Source organism: Cibotium barometz, chromosome 16 (genome assembly GCF_041138505.1).
Source record: "Cibotium barometz isolate CiBa-2024 chromosome 16, ASM4113850v1, whole genome shotgun sequence".
NCBI lineage: Eukaryota > Viridiplantae > Streptophyta > Polypodiopsida > Cyatheales > Cibotiaceae > Cibotium > Cibotium barometz.
Window position 1 is genome coordinate 32,104,870 of NC_141061.1, and position 23,969 is coordinate 32,128,838.

Below are 23,969 nucleotides of genomic sequence, written 5' to 3' on the forward strand. Positions count from 1 at the left end.
ATAAATACAGGCGCCTCTCCATTCAGCATAGCAAGCTCACCCATTCAGCCAGACAAGGCTCATCAGAGTGAAGCGCATCATCCTTTGGATCATCTGGCGTTTCAGCATATCAGCCTCAGCACCATAATCAGCAAACGCAGCCTCCTCTGGAGCATCATGCGTTTCAGCATATCATCATCAGCAGCATTCAGTTAACGCATCATCAGTTCAGCCATCATCTTCAGCAAAACGCAGCAGCATACAGTCCAGAATCAGCCATTCAGGTCTGCGTTTTCATCATTCATCAGTATTCAGCCTCTGTTCCCAAAGCTCCCTTCAGCGTTTCCCTCCAGGAGACAAGGGAAAGAGTGGACAGCAGTTCAGCCCGCATTTACAGCATATAGGCAGCATATTCAGCATTACAGATCCATTTGGATCATCATTGTAACATCTTTCATTCATCTAATATAGCTGCATTGCATTGACACATATCTGTTTGTCTCTTAAACATCATTAAGTGCAGTTAAGTGTAGACTAAGGTTGTGATTACTATGGTCTCATCCCTCACATGTCACATTGGTATCAGAGCGTTACAGGGTAACCAGCCTTAGAGCATGTTCATTCCAGCAGTCATTCAGTCAGTCATCCTTTTTATCGCTTCCGCACAGTTAAACCCAGTTCTGAAAATTTTGCAAGCCACCCTTAGGGATTTTCCCTTAGGTCTGCATCAGTAACCCATCCATCTGCATTCTTGCACAGCATATAGGGTTGCACATGGCTTGCATAGTCATCATCATAGCAGTCAGTCCTGCATACATGTTACCCATGAACTCTCAGGGAAGAATGACATCCATCATCAAAGGAGCACATAAGTTTTGGCTTCAACTGGCAGCAGGGGGTTTCTCTTCCACAGAAGACGGAAGTTTGCTCCAACATCGCCTCAGGAGGTTCAGAGCTTCAGGTACGACGGAGATGGTAGGTGAAAGGTTTCCAAGGACAGGTCAGGGGTGACTTAGGTATTTGCCATTCAGTTCCCGCAGTACATAGCATCTTGGCTCAAGGATTTCACTCCTGCAGACGGCCTCAGTCCCAGCAGAAGACAGAAGGGGGCAGTGGTTCGGAGGAGAAGGATCGCAGAAGAGTCGAAGGTTGCCAGGTATCCACCCAGCAACAATTTAGCAGCGGGGAATGTCACGTGCACACCAGTCAGGTGTACAGTGACATGGCATCATCATATTAGCATCTCAGATATCATTAGGCATTTAATCAGCATTTTACAGGCATTTTTAGGCATTTATGAGGCAGCCGACTGGGATTTGATGGGAATATGTACTGGCCGACTGCAGCCCATCTGGCCGACCAGCCCCTCTCACCCATATAAATACAGGCGCCTCTCCATTCAGCATAGCAAGCTCACCCATTCAGCCAGACAAGGCTCATCAGAGTGAAGCGCATCATCCTTTGGATCATCTGGCGTTTCAGCATATCAGCCTCAGCACCATAATCAGCAAACGCAGCCTCCTCTGGAGCATCATGCGTTTCAGCATATCATCATCAGCAGCATTCAGTTAACGCATCATCAGTTCAGCCATCATCTTCAGCAAAACGCAGCAGCATACAGTCCAGAATCAGCCATTCAGGTCTGCGTTTTCATCATTCATCAGTATTCAGCCTCTGTTCCCAAAGCTCCCTTCAGCGTTTCCCTCCAGGAGACAAGGGAAAGAGTGGACAGCAGTTCAGCCCGCATTTACAGCATATAGGCAGCATATTCAGCATTACAGATCCATTTGGATCATCATTGTAACATCTTTCATTCATCTAATATAGCTGCATTGCATTGACACATATCTGTTTGTCTCTTAAACATCATTAAGTGCAGTTAAGTGTAGACTAAGGTTGTGATTACTATGGTCTCATCCCTCACATGTCACATTGGTATCAGAGCGTTACAGGGTAACCAGCCTTAGAGCATGTTCATTCCAGCAGTCATTCAGTCAGTCATCCTTTTTATCGCTTCCGCACAGTTAAACCCAGTTCTGAAAATTTTGCAAGCCACCCTTAGGGATTTTCCCTTAGGTCTGCATCAGTAACCCATCCATCTGCATTCTTGCACAGCATATAGGGTTGCACATGGCTTGCATAGTCATCATCATAGCAGTCAGTCCTGCATACATGTTACCCATGAACTCTCAGGGAAGAATGACATCCATCATCAAAGGAGCACATAAGTTTTGGCTTCAACTGGCAGCAGGGGGTTTCTCTTCCACAGAAGACGGAAGTTTGCTCCAACATCGCCTCAGGAGGTTCAGAGCTTCAGGTACGACGGAGATGGTAGGTGAAAGGTTTCCAAGGACAGGTCAGGGGTGACTTAGGTATTTGCCATTCAGTTCCCGCAGTACATAGCATCTTGGCTCAAGGATTTCACTCCTGCAGACGGCCTCAGTCCCAGCAGAAGACAGAAGGGGGCAGTGGTTCGGAGGAGAAGGATCGCAGAAGAGTCGAAGGTTGCCAGGTATCCACCCAGCAACAGTTTAGCAGCGGGGAATGTCACGTGCACACCAGTCAGGTGTACAGTGACATGGCATCATCATATTAGCATCTCAGATATCATTAGGCATTTAATCAGCATTTTACAGGCATTTTTAGGCATTTATGAGGCAGCCGACTGGGATTTGATGGGAATATGTACTGGCCGACTGCAGCCCATCTGGCCGACCAGCCCCTCTCACCCATATAAATACAGGCGCCTCTCCATTCAGCATAGCAAGCTCACCCATTCAGCCAGACAAGGCTCATCAGAGTGAAGCGCATCATCCTTTGGATCATCTGGCGTTTCAGCATATCAGCCTCAGCACCATAATCAGCAAACGCAGCCTCCTCTGGAGCATCATGCGTTTCAGCATATCATCATCAGCAGCATTCAGTTAACGCATCATCAGTTCAGCCATCATCTTCAGCAAAACGCAGCAGCATACAGTCCAGAATCAGCCATTCAGGTCTGCGTTTTCATCATTCATCAGTATTCAGCCTCTGTTCCCAAAGCTCCCTTCAGCGTTTCCCTCCAGGAGACAAGGGAAAGAGTGGACAGCAGTTCAGCCCGCATTTACAGCATATAGGCAGCATATTCAGCATTACAGATCCATTTGGATCATCATTGTAACATCTTTCATTCATCTAATATAGCTGCATTGCATTGACACATATCTGTTTGTCTCTTAAACATCATTAAGTGCAGTTAAGTGTAGACTAAGGTTGTGATTACTATGGTCTCATCCCTCACATGTCACACCAACATGACAAAACAAATCCCTGCGAGATGTGATATGCTTTGAGGCACCACTATCAAAATACCAAGTACATGCATGCTCTGTCATACTGAGTGCCTGTGAAGACCAAGAGGCATCATAGCTGCATGTATAAAAACAGTAATCCCTGTCCTCAACAAAAGAAGCAGTCTCTGGAGGAGCTTTAGAAGCATCATTAACAGACATCCTAGCTTCCTTTGCCTTCTCTTTGGCAATCCTCTTCCTACATTCAGTGATGTAGTGACCTGATTCTTACAGTAATGACATTTGCCCTTCTTCTTGGGCTGTCCATCACCTTTCTTGGTATCCTGAGATGAACCACCATCACCTGAATTCTGATTTGAACTCTTTGGCTGAGTTTTTCCTTTCCCCTTTTGACCTGTAGTAAAGGCTTGTTGAGCACTTGTGTTCATATTCATATTCTTCCTCATTTGCTCTTCTTGTAGCAAGAGAGCAACAAGTTCCTGATACTTAAGGGGTTCAACAGCATTCCTCATGCTGAGGTTCAAAGAGGTATGAAAAGCCAAGTAAGATCTTGGCAAAGAGTGCAAGATGGTGGACACAAGCTGTGTCTCAGGAATAATCTCATCCACATTGATGAGTTGCTCTCTCAAATCCTGCAGCTTGTTTAAGTGGCTAGACATTTCATCTCCTTCATTCATTTTCTGATTTTCCAGCTCTCTTTTCAAAAATGAGATCGGAGCCTCATTACGAGCAGCATACATCTGCTCCAAAGTCACCCATGCATTCTGTGAAGAGCCAGCTGAACGAATATGAGGTATAATAGACCTCTGTACTGACAATGCAATGAGTGACAAAGCTTGTGCATCCCTGGCATCCCATGTCTTCTGAGCATTTGTTCTTTGAACAGGCAATGGCTGCCCTGGAGCCTGTACATGTTGTCCTCGTCCACGAGCACCCCCTTGGGGAGGAGTCTCTGGAGCCAATGGACCTGGACGTGGTTCATCACCACTAACAAAATCCCAAAGACCTTTTGCCACAAGCACATTTTTCAGCATAAAACTCCACAAGGAGTAGTTCGTGCCGTCCAATTTGTCTTCCTTAGACAAATACGTGAATACATCACTCTGCTGTTGATTTGCCATTATGCCTATGCACAATGTTGTACCTGTGTATCAAAAAACCAATAGCAAGAACCCTGAAAACAACTGTACTCCACTGAATACAGTTCACCCAAATATGCCTGCACTCTCAATCCTCTGAATGTGTAGATCAATGCACCAATGACTGAGTAGAGCAGCAAAAATGGCTTACACAGTGCCAAAATTCCCCAAAAATGCCCAAATTTACTGCACCCAAAACTGTGCAAAAAGCCTGTAGACTTCTTTGCAAGAAAGTCTGCCTGTAGTGCCTGTAGATTTTCACAGAGAAAATAGAAATGCCCAAAAATCAAAATTTGTAATGCTTACCACAGTTGAGATTTCAACAGGTACAAGTTGACTGCAGTGTGAATGACTTGACTGTTGTACTGTGCAGGTACAGTTTACTGTACGGAGTAGATTGCAGGTACAGTTGAAGTACGGCGGATGTACTCAGACGGAGCACTGTACTGAACAGTGCGAACAGGTACACTGCAGGTAGGTACAGTACGGGTACAGAAACAGTCGAGTGTAGGCAGGTACTGGTCAGGTACGGAACACTGTGCGCAGGTGTGTACATAGGACTGTACGGAGCAGGGCGACCACAGTACCGTACTGAAAGAGTCGACCAGTGCTGTGTCGACTGTATTCAGGTACAGTCGGCGCTGACTTGTACAGTACGATGCCAGGTGACGGGCGCTGACAGGTGCAGTCGGCGCTGACAGGTACAGTCGGCGCAGATGTACGGAACAGCAGGTACTGTCGGCGAACAGGTACCTGGTACGGAAAGCTGCAGTACACCTGCTGACGGCGGCGAACTGGTGCGGAAGCTGCAGGCGAAGCTGTTGCTGGCGAGGCTGTACGGTCAGTGCAGTACGGACAGAACCTGAAGGCGGCTGTGTACGGGCTGGGCAAAGGCAGGCCTACTTGGCTCTGATACCAAATGAAGGCCTATGCACTGTTAGGGTTTTTTTTTTTTTCCGAGAAAAGATCCTTTCATTAGTTATATAAAAACGCCCGAAGGGCTACAAAAGATCTCTCCTGCTCCTAAGAGAGAGAAGAGCAGTGAATACATCATGGCAGCCCGGGAGACTCTCCCTAGGTGCTGCAAAATACAAGCATCAATATAAAAAACTGAGCGGCTAGATCATACAATAGGGGGGGGGAAGAGCCAAACAGGTGGCCTGTAGTGCCAATGGGGGCATCCCGTGTGTAAGGTGTAGAACGAGCCACATCGCCAAGTGGTGTGAAAGGCCTGGCGCCGTAAGATCGCCTCATCCGAGTCTCCCCGGATGCGGTCGTACTGTCCTCGCAGGGTGTGGATCAACTCCTGCCAAATCCCCCGAACAGTCTCTGCTGGTGGCTCTAATCTCCCCTCAAAGGCCGTAAAGCACCGGGCCCTCCAGGTGAACCAGATGGTGAGGCTGCTGAGGAGCTCCCATCGTAAATCCCTCTCCTGTGTCCAGCTGGCGGACGAGAAATCCGGTGCCGGAACCAGGCGAGGCTGGCCCCTAATAAATCTGATGGCCTGATTGCCCTGCTCCATCTCATAGCCCATAGCAGGCCCTGACGAAGTCGACCAAGCAGCGGCACCCCACGTAAACATACCCTCTGGAGAGAGGGGGGCCAGAATACGCAGTATCCGCAGCCAAATCTGCTGTGCCTGAGGGCAGTCCCAAAGGCAATGTCTCTGTGTCTCCATAGGGTGGCCGCATCGGACGCAGGCCGCCGGAAGACCGCTGTAAACAAGCCAAGTGCCAACTGCTGAGCCCCTGTGGGCGACCAGCCACTGAAAAGCCGAGATCCTGCGGGCCTGCCGACTAGCCCAGAGCCGAGCCCAGAAATCCTCCAGGAACTCCTGTGAGAGTCCCTGTAGACGCCAATGCCCCGCTGCCGCTGGAGAAACCGTCCTCCTCGCCGTCAAAATATGCCGTCCCAGCCGAACAGTATACTGGAAAAAGGTGATCTCTGTGGCCTCAAGGGATGCATAAGGATCATGCCACTCGTACTCCCCGGGGTCCCACTGTAGCCAGGCCAAGGGGCGCGCTGCATATGCCCATATGCGCCAATCCGGGAGCACATCAGCAAGGTCGGGGTCAATATGCCACTTCCGAGAAGCGGCAGCCACTACCCGAATCCTCTGGAAGGTGCACTCTGCAACCAAAGGCGACTCCACCTCCACTCTCTGTAGTCTGCCCTCATCCTGAATCTCATAGTAGAGGCATCTGCCATCCTCAGTGCTAGCTCTGACAGCAATCAGGATCTCCAACTGCGTAAAGGCTCCCATCCACCGTGGGGCCACTGGCTCGAGAGGTGTGAACCACTCCTCTGTAAGTGCCTCCTGAATATCATCCCTCATAATCAACCCCCCTCTGAAGTGACTCAGCCTCTCCACCTGGATCTCCTCTGCTAGACTGCAGAAAGCCTGCCAGTCTCCAAAACTACGAGCTGGGCCTGCCGCTAAAGGTCCCCAGGCTAGACGAGGCCGAGAACCCAGCATATGACCCTGCTCCGTACGAACCGCTGGGCTCCAGATGAGCGGCTGCCTGGCCCGCTCCTCAACACAAGAAGGAGGCCGCTGAGAGAGCCCCGGTCTCAGCAGCTCCCAAGCTCTCAGGATACTCAAAGCAAATCTGTCCTCCCATCCTCTACTGAGGCCTGTCCTCCTCATCTCTATGAAGATCCAGCGAATCTCTGGTGCCCAAGTACCCCCTGCAGGGGGCGCCCGAGCCTGCAGTCGCTGCAAGAGGAGCTCTTTCCAAGGCTCAGCGCCTGGAAGCAACCCCCGAACAATAAGCTTCCCCAATAAGGCTCTACTTTGATCGACTGGATCTATAATACCCAAACCGCCCTGAGCCAGCGGAAGTGTCATAACTGCCCATGCAACCTTTGCCCGAGCTGGCTGACCGTCCCGCCCAGACCACAGAAAGTTCCTGATCAGCCTCTGTACCTGGCTGATGCAAGAGCTCGAGAAAATCCAGCAAGACGTAATGTACCACATGGTCGCTAACAGCACCTGATTTGCCACCACCACCCTCCCAGCCAAGGATAGTCGAGCTGTACTCCAATACAATAGCTTCTTCCGAATGCTCAGAAGAAGCGGGGCAATCTGCTGCTCAGGTGACAAATCGAGGCCAATCTGGCATCCCAAATACCGCACTGCTGTGCCTGGAGGAATCCATCTAAAACCGGGGTCCGGGCTCCATGCCGGAGTGGGAGCACTACTGATCCAAAAGGCCACTGTCTTGCGCCAATTGATCAATGCTCCCGAAGCTGCACTAAAAACCTGGAGCGACTGCTCAGCCCGCATAAGATTGGCCTCTTGGCCATGCAAAAATAAGCCCGTGTCGTCTGCAAACTCAGCATCAAGCAGGTCCTCCCCCCGGACTGGGAGCTGAAGTCCTCTCAAACCAACCTCCTCTGCCGTCAAATACATACTCATAGCCTCCGCAAAGAAGAGAAAAAGGAAAGGGGCGAGAGGACACCCCTGACGGACTGATCTGGTCAGCTCAAAACTCGGCCCCCGTCCTCCTGCAATCAGCACCTGGCTGCGAGCTGTGGAATACAAAGCTGCCACCCCTCCGATCCATCCTGGCTCAAAGCCCAGGCGAAGCATAGTGCCCTCTAAGAATCTTCAATCAACTCTATCGTATGCCTTCTCAAAATCGAGAAGCATCACGACCAAGTCCTCGCCAAGAAATCTAGCTCGGGCCGTCGCCTCCCAGAAAGTAAAGATGTTGTCAAGGATACTGCGCTCCTTGACAAATCCTGTCTGAGTAGCATGAATCAACTCCCCCAGAAAGGGCTGGATCCTCAAACTCAAGGCCTTTGCTAAGACCTTGTAGACAGTATTGAGGATCGTAATAGGCCTCCAATGCCGAATGTCATCTGATACTCCCTCCCCCTTGGGGATAAGATAGATCAAGCCCTCTGAAAAGCTCTGCGGCATCACCCCAGTGTCCAAAACATGCTGAAAGCCCCTGCGGAGGCCTGGCCCCAAAAGGTCCCAATAGCGCATAAAAAAGGCCGGCGTCAGTCCGTCCTCCTCTGGGCAACTATGTCGCGGCAGGACCCTCAAGGCCTCGGCAAGCTCAATCTCTGACAGAGGCGCACCTAGAACTGTACGCATATGGTCTGTGACCCTCCTCTGCACATGGGCCCACACAGTCTGTCTGCAAACATCTCGATCCTGAGTGGCTGGCTCCGCTGAAAGCAGGTCACTATAAAAAGCAGTGGCAATGGCTCTGATCTCCCCGAGCTCAGTAGCTACCGATCCATCCGGTCTACCAAGCTGGCGGACTCCTGCTCGCGCATGACGGGGTCCAGTGATCTCAAAAAACTCCCCAGTCACTCTATCACCAAGCTGCGTCCATTGAGAGGCCTGACGACGATAGTAAAACTCATGTCTCTGCTCCTCTACCTCTCTAACCTCCTGGCGTGCCTGGCTCAACTGGGACGCCACCCACTCACATGCAGGCTGCTGCTCCTGAAGGCGCTGTAGCGAAGCAAGGCTGCGTCTCAGCCGTTGCTCCCGCTCGCGAATCTCTCCCAGACGTGTCAAAGCTGCAGCGTGCAGAAAAGAGCTAAGATCAATGAGTCCCTGGGCACACTGGCCCGCTGCATCCTGGTCAGAGCACTGACTATCATGCCAGATCCTCTCAATATCCTCAGCGAGACTGGGATCTGCAAGTACCCTCTCTGGGATCCTCAACTGCAAGCTGGGCTCTCGTGTCCCCTCCTCCAATGTCAATATAACTGGCGCATGATCTGAAAATGAGGTGCCAGCGAGAATGCCGACGGAGCCCCCTCGCTCCCCTAACCAATCGCCCACATAAAAGCCATCAATCCGTGATAGATTAGTCCCTCCCTGCCGGCGATCCGACGGAGAGAAACTAAGACTGTCCTGAGACCGGGAGAAAGCCCCATGCTGCCATGCATCAGTGATCCTCAGTGACATGCAAAACCGGTCCCAAGCTGCAAGATCCGTGCCGTGCACTGTAACATGACTGCCTCCCACCCTATCTGCCGGGTCCTCAAGCATGTTGAAGTCTCCCCCAACACACCAATGTGCGGCCTCTGGCAATGCATCTGTAACCTGAGTCCAGAACGCTGCTCTGGCACTAGCATGATTGGGCGCATAGATGTTGAGCACACCCAATAGCTCACCATGCATCCTCAGAATGACATACTGTGCTCTACCAGGCACAATGATCCCTCGATCCACAATGGCCTGCCGCCATACATCTGCAATAACCATGCATACTCCTCCCTGTCCACCCAAAGGACCAAACCCTGCAGACCAAAAAGTGTCCCATCTACCAGGCATCACCGAACCGTATCTCCGGATCCTGCTCTCACCCAAGTGGTGCTCCTGCATCATCAAAATGTCAATGCTGCCACCAACCAGGCATCTCTGAAGCTCCTGCCTCAAGCAACCTCGATAGCGTATAAAGTGTGCTCCGCCAAGGCCCTGTACATTCCATGAGATGATCCTCATGGATGCCCTGCTGAGGTGGATGCTGTCTCAGCCGTGCGGCGGGCCTTCGCAAGCGGCTTGGATGGAGAGTAGTCCCCATCCGAACGGCTGCGAATCTGCCCACCCGGTGTACTGCAAGAATCCCGGATCAGGCGCCAGTGGCTGTGGCCCATGGCGACTGCCTCCTGCTCTGATAGAGAAACCTCGTGTATACTCACATATCCAGGGTCGCGTGCCAAGTCTGCCACTATGCGCACGACCAGATGCCGAATCCCTGAGGTATCCACACTCCCGGGATCCAAGAAAAAATGAGCCCAACTCCCAAAGTCGGCCTATCACATTTGTCACCTCTAGATCGCTCATGTGGTGAGAAAACTCAACTGCCTGAGTCTTCAAAGTGCTGAGAGCGAGCTCTAGAGTCCACTCCCGATCACAAGGTCCACATAGAGGGAACGAGAAGGCCACCGCTGAGTCTAGTGCCTCCTCCCCCCGGGCCGGAGGTATCACTACATGGACTCGAATGGGTGCTGGCTCATGGGGGCCCTCTGCTCCAAAAAAGCCGTGTAAAGGTATAATCAAAGGCCTCCGAGCGCTGTCTAATGCCAAGGCGACTCAGCCGACTGCGGATAGATGAAATCCGTGAGCCTAATCGGCATAGGTCTCCTCTGTGATGCTCGAGCGAGGTCAGTGCTCAGCGCTCTCCGGACTGCAGGTGAGCGCCAGGGAACTGCCAGGGTCTCCCGGGAAGGTGAGGCGGGCGGAGGGGGAGAAGGGGGAGGTGAAGGAGGTGGAGAGGGAGCCGCAGCCGAAACCGGAGCGGGGGCGGGAGGAGGCAAAGGTGGAAACGAGGCGGTGGGAGGGGACTGGGGTGGGGGGGGTGAAGGAGGGGGAGCTGGCATCTCCTGGTCCTCGGTCGCTGCAGGGGTCTCCTCCTGAAGGGGAGCAAAGCTGTTCCTCACGGGAACCCAGTGAGGCTGAGACTGTGGCTGCTGCTGCAGCGGTCTCTGGGCGTGCTGCTGTGGCTGTCTCCCTCGGCGGCGCCCCTGTCCAGGCTGCCACTCCGAGGTCTCTGTGGCCTGAGCAGGCATCCCTGAGGCAGCCTGCCGAGCCGAATCTGTGGGCGGGCCATCAGTAGCGTGCTGCTGTGGTGAGGGTCGAGGTCTCCTGCGAGGGCAGGCCTTGGCCAGATGACCGACCTGCCTGCAAATGAAGCACTGGTTCGGGAGCCCCGAGAACTCCACTCTCTGATCTATCCACCCCCCCCCTATCCTAGGTAGCTGAATGACCTTAGGAAGGGAGGAGATGTCAGACACCAACACTCTGACCGAAGGTAGCCCAGCTGCTCTGGCCACTACTGAAGCTGCTGAGGGGCCCGTCTCTAGTACCGAGCCCACCAATGCTCCGAGCCTGGAGAGGAGCGGAAGATACTCCCGGCGGAGCCCAGGGAAACAAACTGTAATATGGAAGAGGCGCTCTCCCTGCTCCGCCGCTGCTGGGTCAAATCCATGCTGCCAAGGTCTGAAGAAAGCCCGAGCACCCCTGATGTCCAGAGGACTCATGGCAAGGACCTTGGCAACGCTCTGGGCGGCCTCGAACTCGATCTGATAATGGCCCCGGCCCAGGAGCTGTACATCCAGGATCTTGCCCACATCTGCAAGAAGGCGAGCCTGAAGAAGATCCCTGATCTCCCCTCTGCTGGGGCGAGTGCCGACTATACGGCAGATGGTGGAATGAGCCTGGAGGCATTCCACCTCTGCGGTGAGGCTCGCTTCCTCTTCCGGCGAAAGAGAAAGCCTGATGGGGGTGTCCTCGGGGGCGGGCGAGGGGGCTGCGGATGAGTCCCTCTGAGGCGAGGCGGGAGGAGTCTCCATCAGAGTCTGAAGCTCAGGCGTAGGTGAGGCGAAAGCGGAAATCCTGCAAGAAGCGGGCTGCACACAGAGAGGCGGAAGACCGGAGGAAAAAAGGGGAAAGCAAAACCCCCTGGGGGGCGGAAAACAGCACGAGAGGGAGGGGGGGTTAAAAAAAAAAGTTAAAAAAAAAATAAAAAAAAGAAGGGGGGGGGGGGGGGGGGGGGGCGGCAGCTGCGCAATGAGGCGGGGAGGAGATGGCTGCGCGAATGAGGCGGGGAGGATAGCGAATGAGGCAAGGAGGAGATAGGCGAATGAGGCGGGGAGGAGAACGAATGAGGCGAGGAGAAAGCTGCGCGAAAGAGGCGAATGCTGGCGGAGGGGGGTCAGGGCGAAGCAGAGAAGAGATGGGCGCGAAGCAGGGGATGGGGCGAGAAGACGAGGAGGCGAGGAGGGAAGGGGCGAGGAGGGAGCGCAGCAGCGAGGGATGGGGCGCAGCAGCGAAGCAGGCGAAGGGGGGAGGAGAGACGGGCGGCGGGCAGAGCAACAAGGGGAGGGGCGCAGGAACTACAGCAGGCGGGGGGGGGGGGCAAGAGCAGGCGTAAAGGCGGGGGGGGGGGGGGGGGGGGGGCTGGTGTGCAGGTCGCGCAGGCAGGGATGGGGCGTAGCTTCATGCACTGTTAGGGTTAGGGTTTGGAGATGCTACAAACACAGGCGTGGAGAGCAACAGAGAGAGAACACGACTACTTGTATTCAGATGATAGAAATGTGAAGTACAATAGCCACATAATAAGTGACCTAAAGAGATGTGTTCACATGTCCGGCCATAAAATGTGCCGGGTGGACCAAAACACTTATAAACTGCTTATAAGTGAAACTAAGCTAAACTGGGGGAAAAAACCTCCACTAATTGAAGTAAAAAGTGCCCCAGTAATCTACTGATGATCACTAGCACTCCTCTGGGTGCATACACAGCATAAAACCCAACAACCCATGTGTGGACAACCCCATGTGGGGGGGAGGGGACAAAAGATTTTAAAAGCCTTTAAAAACTTGATAATACCTTTTATGATAGTAAATGTGGCCCATATGCTATTATTGGGGCCACGTGTTTGCTTTTTCAAAAAAGAGGGGCTGGCGGGCAGAAAGGAGGTGCCTCTCTATTGGTACACAGGCGCTTGGGTTTTTTATTGGTCACGGTGGTGGGGACAGGGTAAACATCTCAGGTACCACAGTCCACATTATGCTATATGCAGATGATATTATTCTGGTCTCTGAGTCGTGGATGGGACTACAACACCATCTCCATGCACTCGATGACTTCTGCACACAGAGGGGGCTTACAGTGAACCTTGGGAAAACCAAGGCCATGATTTTCCATACCTCAGGGCCGGTTCGACGACAGGCCATCTTCACACTAGCAAGAGGACAGGTAGAGGTGGTAGACTCATATGTGTACGTGGGGATTACATTTACATAGGAGATCTTGGTATTCACAGATGATACAGTGGCTCACTCAGCATGGTCTTGACATAGATCACGTGCCACCTTTCCAGTATGATATACATGCACCACACGTCCAGCTCTCTCACAGTGAGAGGAACAGAGTCCTTCGGCAGGATTTATGTTTTCTCTACTTCTGAAGATCCAGCCACGTACAGTGATGCTATATGTTCTCCACAAAAGGATCAATGGCAGTCAGCCTCTACCGCCGAAGATGCTATACTACAGAGATCAGTTTATGCGTATCTCAGCGGATGGATTCATACAGAGACCTGGATACATGGATGTGTACATGCCTCACAGTGCTCGAGTGGTGATTGGCCAGCTCAGAGTGTCATCACACCAGCTTGAGGGTGAGGTAGGTAGGGCAGCACGGATCCCCAGAGCAGAGAGGATATGCAGACTATGCCAGGAGGAGGTTGAGAGTGAGGAACATTATGTATGCAGATGCAGAGCATATAGTGTCATTAGAGAGAGATACACCACCATCTTCAGTTGACATCCCACTCCGCTAGATCATGGAGTCCGCAGACCAACGCAGATTTGGCCAGTTCTTGCTAGAGACACAGCGCCACAGAGAGACACTGCTATGGACTCATACCATAGGGAGAGGTGGGCGACAGCTCCAGCTCCAGCTCAGTGATTTCTTCTAGAGATCTATCCCAGTGCCTACCCTGACACAGGAGGGGGTTACACTTCAGCGCGCTTCAGACCTCCGAGCCAGACGGAGACCGAGAGCACCAGGCTACCAAACTCCTAGACTACATCAGAGGGAGTCACAGAGATACGGGCTTGACATCAGCACCATATCCAGGAGCGGCTAGCTCACTTACACTCACACCCACAGATCATGCTCCGAGGTATTTTTGCCTCGCCATCGCCTATGTATCACATATTACACCCCCATTATGGAACTGGTTGGAGCTAGATAGATCTGCATTGCATTCTTGTATACCCTGCGCATATAGGTTGCATACTGAGCCTCTAGCAGTAGTGCTCCATCCATCACACCCCCCCACTAGCTCAGTACTTTCATAGTTTATTTCATGTTCGTTTTGTCCTTTTTTTTTTCTGGACATCCAGAAGACATTGACAGTTGTACATTGATTTGTCTCATAGGTCGAGTTCGGCCTCTAGTAGACGTTAATACAGCTTTCTTTCTTTCTTTCTTTCTTTCTCACTTGGAGAAGGGCAAGCAGATGGCATGGCAGCTAGGCGCCTTTTGATTGGTGAAAAGCAGAGCGCTGGACTGCAGAAAACAGAGCGCCTCTTGATGGTTGGACAGCACTTACACGCGGGCTGGCTGGACTGCAGAAAGCAGAGGGCTGGATGCGCTTCTCTACTGGCTGAACAGCACGAGTCGGGCTGAAGCAGAGAAGTGTGTGTGTGTTCTTCCTGGTCGGGCTGAGGCAGCCAGGAGGATGTACTTTCTCTTTCCCTCTCTTGGTGCTTTTTGGAGGAGGCGTGTTTTTGCAGGCGGCCAGGGGGCTGGTTTCTTTGGACATACAGGCGGCCAGGGGCTGGTTTCTCATGAACACAGACATCATGTCGATGGTGTTCAACTGATGGAACTTTCAGCTTCTTTTTGCTTTGGTTTGGGACTGTTTTGGAAAGGGTTTATGGACTGTTTCGTGGCAGTGCATGTGGCTACGAACATGAGCAATTCTGGGACTACTGTTTATGGGCTGTTTTTGGTTGGCTGCAAATTCAGCTATGTGCTTGGGTTTCCGGCTGCAAGTACAGGTCACTTGAATGTGTTTCTTGGCATGGTAGTGATGCAACCTCGCATGGCTGCATGCTCATGGACCAGATTGTTTTCTTCTTGTTGGAAAGGAACAAAGGGACCTACAGTTATGGGCATCTCTATGTTTCCAGATGTTTCATGAGGGAACATGTAACTAGATGTATGCCGATGTTGGCACTGTTGCTGAATGGTGTTGTGAATGGTTCTGTATGAAAACAGAACAAAGGTTTCAAAGGGAAACATGCCTAAGGATTTCATGTGGAAATAGGTTGTAAGTTTCTTGAGGAAACATTTTTATGGTTCTCTAGGAGATAGGCCACATGTAGGCAGAAGGCCACCATGCTGCTCACCACTGAAGGAGAACGAGAGGGATGGCACACCACGCAAACTCGCAAGGGCGCGACCAGTGTCTCGAACGGGCCAGCATCCAGCTGGAGGCACCTGAAAAAACCGTAATCCACTGGGAGCCCCATCACTCGCGGGGGCCCCCCAGGGGAGGCTGGAGAGAACTCTGTGGCGGGCGAAGCTAGGATCGCCATCTCCACCGGCCCGGAGTGGCGGTGGAACAGCTGCTGGACTGAACTCTGGCCTACCCAGCTGCGCTGCCCCGGGGCAGTGGGTGGTCTGGCGGAGTATCCTGGAGAGGCCGAGGGAGGGATGGTGGCTCGCGGAGAGGAGGGGGGAGAGCGAGGAGAGGATGGAGAGGCATCTGCCAGAGGATAGGTGTCAGGGGGGGCCGCCGGGGGAGGCGGGAGGGGGGGGGCTGGGGGGGGGAGGGGGGGGGGGTGGAAGGAGTGCTCTCCGAGTGAGGGGAGGAGGAGCTGGGGGCCGCAGAGTACGGCCCGGGATCCTCAGGAATCTGCTCCATGGAGGGGGCGGGGCCCCCCGCGGGGGGAGGCGGGAGTGGGGTCTCCACGTGGGGGGCTCCACCGGCGGCCTCAACGGGCACTGAGTCTGAATCCTCGTCCATCGGGGTGGGACGTGCTAGCCGCCTATCCCTGACTGGAGCATAAGTGCGGGTAGGTGCCTGGACGCCAGCCGGAGTCGCGTGTCCGCCAGCCTGTGCTGCCTGCTCTGGCGTCTGCGACGGTCCCTGCGGGCCGGGCGTTTCCGCCGGCGAACCTCCTGCCATCCGCCAGCCTCCTGGGTCTGCGCGGCATCCTCCGCCGGGGCCTGCTCGTCAGATGATGGCGCCTGCTGAGACGAGCCAGGGATGTCCGGTCTCTGAGGTGGATGGCCACCCCTCGGGTCTCCTGCAGGGGGTCCAGAGGCGGCAGAGCGTGAAGGATGAGCCCCCTTGCGGGGACAGGCGCGTGCGAGATGGCCCATCTCGCGACAGGTGTAGCACTGGTCGGGGAGGCCCGAATACTCCACGCGCTGTATCAGATGTCCTCTAGAAAGACAAGGGAGGAGGATCGTCTTCGGGAGGGACTCCGGTGACGGAACCACAACACGAATGGCCGGGAGTCCTGCTGCCCGAGCTATCACTGAAGCCGCTGTCTGAGGCGTCTCCACCACCTGCCCGAACGCCTTGCCAATGGATGACAAGAGGGGCAAGTACTCCCTACGGAGTCCAGGAAAGCAGATAGTGATGGGAAAACCTGTCGCGCCTGCTAGCGGGTCAGAAGCGGGGTCGAAACCATGAGTCCATCGCGCCAGGAACGCCCGGGATGAGCGGAGGGCAATGGGGCTCTGAGCCAGCACCATCTGAGCTGCCTGGGGGGACTCGAAATCCACTTGGTAGTAGCCACGTCCCAAAAAATCGACGCTGACGATCTTGGCAGGCACGCCAACGAGGCTGCCTTGCAGAAGGTCGCGAAGCTCTCTCCGCATCGGACAGCTACCCACTATCTTGCAGACCAAGGAGGAGGCCTCAAGAGCGGATACTGTGGAAACAAACAACTGATGATCTGCAGCTGTGAACTCCAGACGGAGACCGGAATCGGCAGGGGTAGTCGGAGCGGCTTCCATGGAGTCCTCCAGAGGGAAAAGGCCAGAAACCGGGGTCACCAACGGGAGGGACACAGCCCTATGAGGAAACGGAGAGGCGGAAGGTTAGAGGATAGCGGGGGCGGAGCGGGGGGGGGGGGGGGGGGGCTGAGGCGGGGGAGCTAGCGGTGGGGGGAGGGGCGAGACGGAAGGGGAGGAGAGGGAGAAGGCGGGGGAGAGAAGCGAGGCGGAGGAGAAGGTGGGGGGGTAGAGATGGCGGGGGAAGAGATGGCGGGGGAAGGAAGCGAGGAAGGAGGCGGGGGGGGGGGGGGGGGGAGATGGCGAGGAAGGATGCGAGGAAGGAGGCGGGGGAGAGGACAGAGGAGAAGGCGGGGGACAGGCGGGGGGGAGAGGGGGGGGCGCGACGGCGAGAAGCAGCGGGAGGGGGAGGAGGCGGAGCTCGTAGGCGGCGCAGATCCGTGGAGTTGCCGACAGAGAGGCATTCTTGGACCGAGGGATACATGGAGATCCGGAAACCTTCTATCGGGAGATTGGTGCTCAACAAGCTCAGAGTTGGAGGCTTGATACCAGGGCTGATGTAGACATTGTGGCCCTCTAGGGTGTCTAGAGGGGGTGCCAACAGGGAGACAGTTTGGTGTTCTCTAAGGAGCAGATTTTTTTCTTGGAGGTAGAGAGTCAGACGACATCCTTTCTTGGGCTGAAGAGGGAGCACATTGTGTGGACTGGTGTGATACAGATTGGGTTGGAGATATGGACATCTGGTGGTTCATTTTTGGATTTTGCTGGACTTCTGGATCGGGAGAAGTTTCTTGGAGTACGTGGCAGAGGCGGAGCAGATCGACTTCTCGACGTGCTTTGGAGGTTTCCTTTTCCAGCTCCTTGGACCGGTTTCTCTCCCAGGATCTAAGAGGGGTTGTTAGCATTATTCATCTCCTGGTAGTGTGCCCAAGTTGTGTATCAGGGGTGCCCAGATTTATCCCGGGCAGCACCATATTTTTCCCTCTGTTCAAGGCCCTTGGTTGTAGGGTTGGTCACCCATTTTTCACATGTTTATTTTTTTCCAGTCGTGGGTCTTTTTCTAGAGCCAGTCGGCCAGCTCCTGTAAGGGCTATATAAGGCCAGGCTCTTACTCATTTGTAGATACCTTGATAGGGGCTTCCAAGCCCGGGTCCTCCCTCAGGGGAGTTGCTCATCATGCCCTCACTTACGGGACCACCCGTTGCATAGGGCTGTTTGTATCATTGCTTCTTCATCATTATGCAGATTCGTTTTCTCTCTCTCTGTGCCTTTGTCTCACGTGCACTTTTGACAGAGGGATCATTCCACTTGTTAGGGTGGAAGGTAGTCATTACCATATTCGGAATCGGTTGTTGTTCCATGATGATTGAGTCTGTGTGTCGGGTTGTGTTGAGATTAGGAGAGAAATTTCTTATGTCACGACACTCCTATAGCAGGTCATCCGGAGATTCGACGGACTTTGTGTTTTTTTGATCATCCTCAGTTTGATGGGGAGATGGAGAGGGAAGAATCAGGTTTTGGAGGTTATGCTTTGTGCATACGGCTCCAGGCGACCATTTTACTTGGAGAGGTACATCCCTATGGTTATGGTACTGCTGAGCATATGGTGCAATAGCTAGAATATGTTTGGTAGGAGTTGGGTCAAAACCCAGATTCCCTTAGACTTAAATAGCTTGAAGGAGACACAGTTGTGATGCCTGATAGTTAGGAGTCTTTGAGAGGGAGGTATGATATGCCCTAGGTACGAGGGTTTACCAGATTCTGGAAAGGACGGGTATTATGTTACATCTAGCAGATAACTACGTCACACTCTTACCTTCCGTAGATGCATTTGGCCCTCATTCTTGACCTACATTTTGTCCCATCCCGTACTAAAAAGTTATAACCCCAAGATCATTAGATTGTTATTTCATGCTTCATCTTCAATGGGCTTTTTAGTTGAAACATGTACAATTATAAAGAGTACTGCACCTAACGTACTTATCCTAGGTTGATATTTTAAGGTCTGTACTAGCTGGTCTGTAAAGGAGGTGGATCGAGTCTCTTTTTGGTGTGATCTTTGAAAATCAGGAACTATGCAGGTTTGGAGGAACGATGGGAGTGGACCTTTTTCAGCTGAAAACCTTTGCTCTGAGCAATCACAAGGAACCTTATCAAGATCATCAAGCAAAACTGCCCTTGGAGATGATGGGGAAGACGAGGATTTTTCATGTCCATTTGCTGTGGACGACATGGATGCTGAAGAAAAACGAAGCAGGTAATCTCTTTAGCATATCTATAGCTCCACAATGTGAGAAAGAGACAAAGGGGGTCTCTAAGTGCATGCATTTAGTACTAGTAGTGGCAAGCATGTAGTTTGGTTTGACCTTGGAAGGGATTTGTTTGTTTTGGGCAGCAAAACAGACAATTTTGGATTCAAAGGGGAGGTTTCAGAGTCCTCAAATTTGGGGACTCAACAGCAAAGGTCGCAAGATGCTGCAGTGGGTGCCTTGATCCGAATGCTCAAGTCTGCTCCACCTCTGAGGCATTTGTTTTATCCAGCCATGGAGATACCTGACTTATCACTGGCCTTTGGGGGTAACGAAAGGGAGTTCATCAGTAGATGTTTGGTTCCGGAAAGCATGACAGGAAGATTGCAAGCTGCATTGTTAGAGCCCCTCTCGAGTATGCAAACAATAAAGACGGCAGCAGATGCTTTAGAGGAGCTCCAGCTTTACAAGAGTATGAGGGATCTCATGCACACGCACAGAGGAGAAGAAGAGGTGGGGCACACCTTGAGTGGAAGCAGCATGTTGCCTGGATGATTGTACAGGTGCTTAATATCTTAAGTTGTTCTTGATGAGAAAAAAATTCCATGTGTTTTTTCTACAGGAGGTTTGGAACTTTTTATGCAACATAGCATTTGTACAGTCTTAGTTATCATCCTAACAGTGGGGTTGGGTCAGTGGCAACTTAGCATAGGTAAAGCTACAGGTTGACAAAATATATCACTTTCCATTGATGTAACAAGGGAGTGAAGAAAAAGCTCCTGTTTTGTTACCATAAAATCAAATTGCTTTATCTGGATATTTCATAAAATTGGAACTTAAACTTCTCTGTAAAGAGGCACCCAAACATTACCACGCTAAAGGTGTGTTACTGATTGATAGGCTTCTGTTAGTATGTTTTTTGAATGGTGACATTCTTTTCTCGTTCTCAGTTTTGAGATGTCAAATGGATGAAGTGGCAAATCGCTGTCCGCCTGCCATCCCCAGCAGGAATGCGAGGTGGCAGGACACACAATGGTGTGATTAGTTTCAATCTCCCTTGATGAGGATATATGTACAGAGTCTGCTAGCTAACTCAAGTAGACGAGCATTGTAGAGTATAATACATCTTTGGTGAACCAAAGTGAGATGTGGTTGCAATGTGGATGTTGCTATGTGTTGACAAACATGGTTGATTTACTCTTTCTAGGAAGCTTTGTTGATGTTGATGTTGATGTTGATGTGAAGCTGCTCGTGGTTATGGAAGGTTCTTACTTTTAGGCAAAGGGTTCTTGTGGCTTTTATTGGTTGTTTTCCCTCCATGAGAGCAACAAGGTTTGTGTCTACGCCTTGTTTTTGGGAGCGCAGGTGCTTGCATCTGCTGTTGAGCTAACTTGTGAATGGTTATGACCATGGGAGGGCCACCTTAATGATTGGACTTATTGTGGGGCATAAAGAGATGTCATAGCCGTAGTATTTTAGCAATGGAGTCTCTGATTGTTATGTAGCAATGCTGATGCTTTAGCTGCAAACCCTTGATTTCCTTCATTGGTTGCTTAGATAAGCAAATGAATCCTTGCAAGCCACTTTTTTGATTCCATCATTGCTGTACTTGTTCAGTTTTGGGTTGCAAGATCATGGGGGAAGCTAAAGCGTTGCTCTCGTGTAAGACAAATTCTTGTGGGGTTCTTGTAGTTCCATTTAGGACGAGATATTGAGGCTTTTCGTAGATGGGTACTTTACTTTTAGGAATAGTAGAAAGATCTAGCTTTTTCTTGCCCTTATCATAGGCCTTGTAAGTAGGTTTTTGTGTCTACTTGCATCTTCTAAGACTGCAACACCATCCAAGTTGAAGAAAATTCATGTGAGGTTTGTGGCTATAGTAGCGGGCTTGGTCTTGAGATCTTTGGTGAAGTCAAAGCCTTGCCCTTGTGAGAGAAGTTCTTGTGGTTCTACCTCTTTTTGGGGGACCCGTTTTTGTGGTTCTATCTGCATGCTTGAGGTCGGGGCTAGTTGTAGTAGACATGTAGAAGTACCTAAGCTTTCTTAGTCAAATTTTGTTTGGGTGTGCCCCTTTTGTAAGTAGGTTGTGTATTTTACCATTTTTTTTGGCAAAGATTCTTGTGGTTCTACTAAGGTCTAGGGCTAGTTGTAGACATGTATAAGTACCTAAACTTTCTCAATCAATTTTTCTTTGGGTGTGTCTCTCTTGTAAGTTGGTTCTTGTGTATCTTAACGTTTTTTGGCAAAGATTCTTGTGGTTCTACTTATTGGCAAGGGCAAAGGTAGGTTCTTGTCACACGTGCTACCATTTTTTTGGGATAGATTCTTCTTTAGGTATTCATGTTCCTCTTTCCCTTTTACTTGTTGGTAACTAGTTCTTCCGTTAGTTGATATACGTTCTTGCATTAGTTGATATACGTTCTTGCATTCCACTTGCACCTTCTTGGGTTGCCAGACGGATTGAACTATTGGAAAAGCTTTGTTGTTGCTTGAAGGCAATGGTGATGATATGTGTGCATTATGTTTGGGAGCCCACATGATTGAGTTGCCATCGTAGAAGCCTTGAACTTCTAATAGGCAATTAGGCAACCGATACTTTTGAGCATTGGCAATTCTTGTTGACGAGGTGTTTGTCTTGTTTTGGCTTCTTGTTGGCTCCTTGGTGGAATGTCATTTTCGGAGCCACAATTGGGCATTTGCCATCATGGCGGCTTCTAGTAGACGCTTGGAAATCCAAAATCATTGACTTTTATGAGCATGAGGCCACCTTATCGTTGACGTTTGTGGCCTTTGTTTGTTCTCCATGAGGGTTTGTTTGGAGAGAGTGCATGCAACATTCCTTGGTATCTAAATGAGGGTGTTGCCCTTGTAGTACCCTTGGCCTAGTGCACTTTTGTCAAACATAAACCATTGTTGAGTGGTAGGTTGCCTGCACGTTTTCCTCCCGGACTGAGGAGTGTCAGCAGGCTTAGGATGAATGGAAGAGGGCATTAGCTAGTGTGCATATCTTAAGACCACCAAATTGGAATCTCATATTCCGTGTGCATATATCGATGCATCAAACTTCATAATTGGGTGTGTTTTGGCATAGCCAGGGAAGCATCAATTGGATTACCCAATCTGCTTTGCGAGTTGATAGCTTAATGAAGTTGAGTTGAATTATACCACAACAGAGAGGTTTCAAAGTACTAGCCATAGTGTATGAAGTTGAGTTGAAAATTATACCACAACCGAGAGGCTTCAAAGTACTAGCCATGGTGTATGAAGTGAAAAAGTAGAGAAATTATTTGTTGGCTAATAAGTTCATTTTCTTTGTGGACCATCAAGTATCTTGTCACAGTAAACCTTGCATGACTGGGAAAATTACGCCGCTGGTTGTTGCTATTGATGGAGTTCGACTTTATTGTCAATGTAAGGAAAGGTTCACAACATGTATTGGTAGACCACATGTCGTGAATGCCTAATGGAGAACCTGCCACCCCACTGGTGTTGATGAACTACTAGATGCTACTCTATTCAAATTATAACTGGTATACTTGAGTGGAGTGAAGAAATATCAGAGTATATTACCTATGGATTTCCACAGGACAAACTATTGAACAAGGATAGAATGTGGCAACTTATTAAGGTGGCAACACCTTATCAGTTATTAGCTCAATTAAATAAGCTAGGCAAAAATCAGTGCTGCCAACTGCCAATGTGACTCGACAGCCCCACAAGAACCTAAACAAAAGCCACAAGAACCTTCCCAACTTAATTTCAGAAAGGATGCCTGTAAACTGGGATAAAACGGGTGAATTAACCAATTCCCTACCCCAAGGGCAAAGCTATCATAACAAACACACAAGGACACATGTCTAAATAAGACAAGTTCACACAACAAGAACCTGCTATACAGATTCTATGGATTGGCTAATTTAATGGATGGATCAAGAGTTGTTGTGTTTCATAGAAGAACTGCAAAGGTTACACAAAACTCACCCCTTTTACGTCAAGAGCTTCATCCATATATGCATGGGCCTATCCCATACAACATCAAGTCATTACATCACGATGATCCTACCAAACATGCAGTGAAGGAATAACTTGCTCACAATCTAATAGTACTAACGAACCTTTGGAAAGCCTCAGATTCTCCACCATGGTTGAACAATACTGGGAGTATTCAACATTGGGCGCTTAAGTCACATGCTACATTGTTCCCTGTGAACACTGCATCTCAGGAGAGATAATGCCAACCTCTTCCATTGTTGAATTAACCAAATTAGCAAGCTTTTTACCAGAGGTTAGGACAACCTCAATACTTGTCTCATACGCCCTCAAGTTGCAGACCAGTTCCCAAGTGCTTTCCTGTAAGGAATGCATTGTAGTTTAAGCTTTGCAAAACTGCCAAGGACAAGTCTGCACCAGCAGCTTCATACAAGGAAATGTGATTTTTCCCACACTTGCTCTCATACTAGAATGCTTTGCCTCAACCAAATTTGTTGTTGGCACAAATAAACCGTCCTCATTTTGTATAAGAAACCACAACCCCCAATGGAAGGCCCTAACGGTTTATTTGTTGTTGGCACAAATAAACCGTCCTCATTTTGTATAAGAAACCACAACCCCCAATGGAAGGCCCTAACATCCCACCATGCTAGCCAAGTTTCCAAGTAAGGAATCTCTCCCTTCACGGCATGATTATTTATCCAAAAAATTTGCAACTCTTTCTTGCACTATTTGGCGGCTACATATGTGGGAGCTTCTTCCATTTTTTGCACAAAATCTTGTGTTCCTCCTAAGAGGATGCACAGAT

The 23,969-nt window shown here is 50.7% G+C and overlaps 1 protein-coding gene across 2 annotated transcripts in view; it reads left to right on the forward strand.

Annotated features, from left to right (window-relative positions):
• The window catches only part of LOC147630565 (autophagy-related protein 13a-like), a 58,956-nt gene extending 38,905 nt beyond the window's left edge, over positions 1-20,051 (forward strand). Inside the window, exons 2-3 of one of the 2 annotated variants that reach the window (XM_086810478.1) lie at positions 18,993-19,179; positions 19,318-20,051. In XM_086810478.1, coding sequence (XP_086666604.1) covers positions 18,993-19,179; positions 19,318-19,415 — 285 coding nt within the window. In that variant the 3' untranslated portion in view covers positions 19,416-20,051. The remainder of the gene's footprint in view (positions 1-18,992; positions 19,180-19,317) is intronic. The other variant, XM_086810477.1, reaches the window with a different exon arrangement.
• The last annotated feature ends 3,918 nt before the right edge of the window (positions 20,052-23,969 follow it).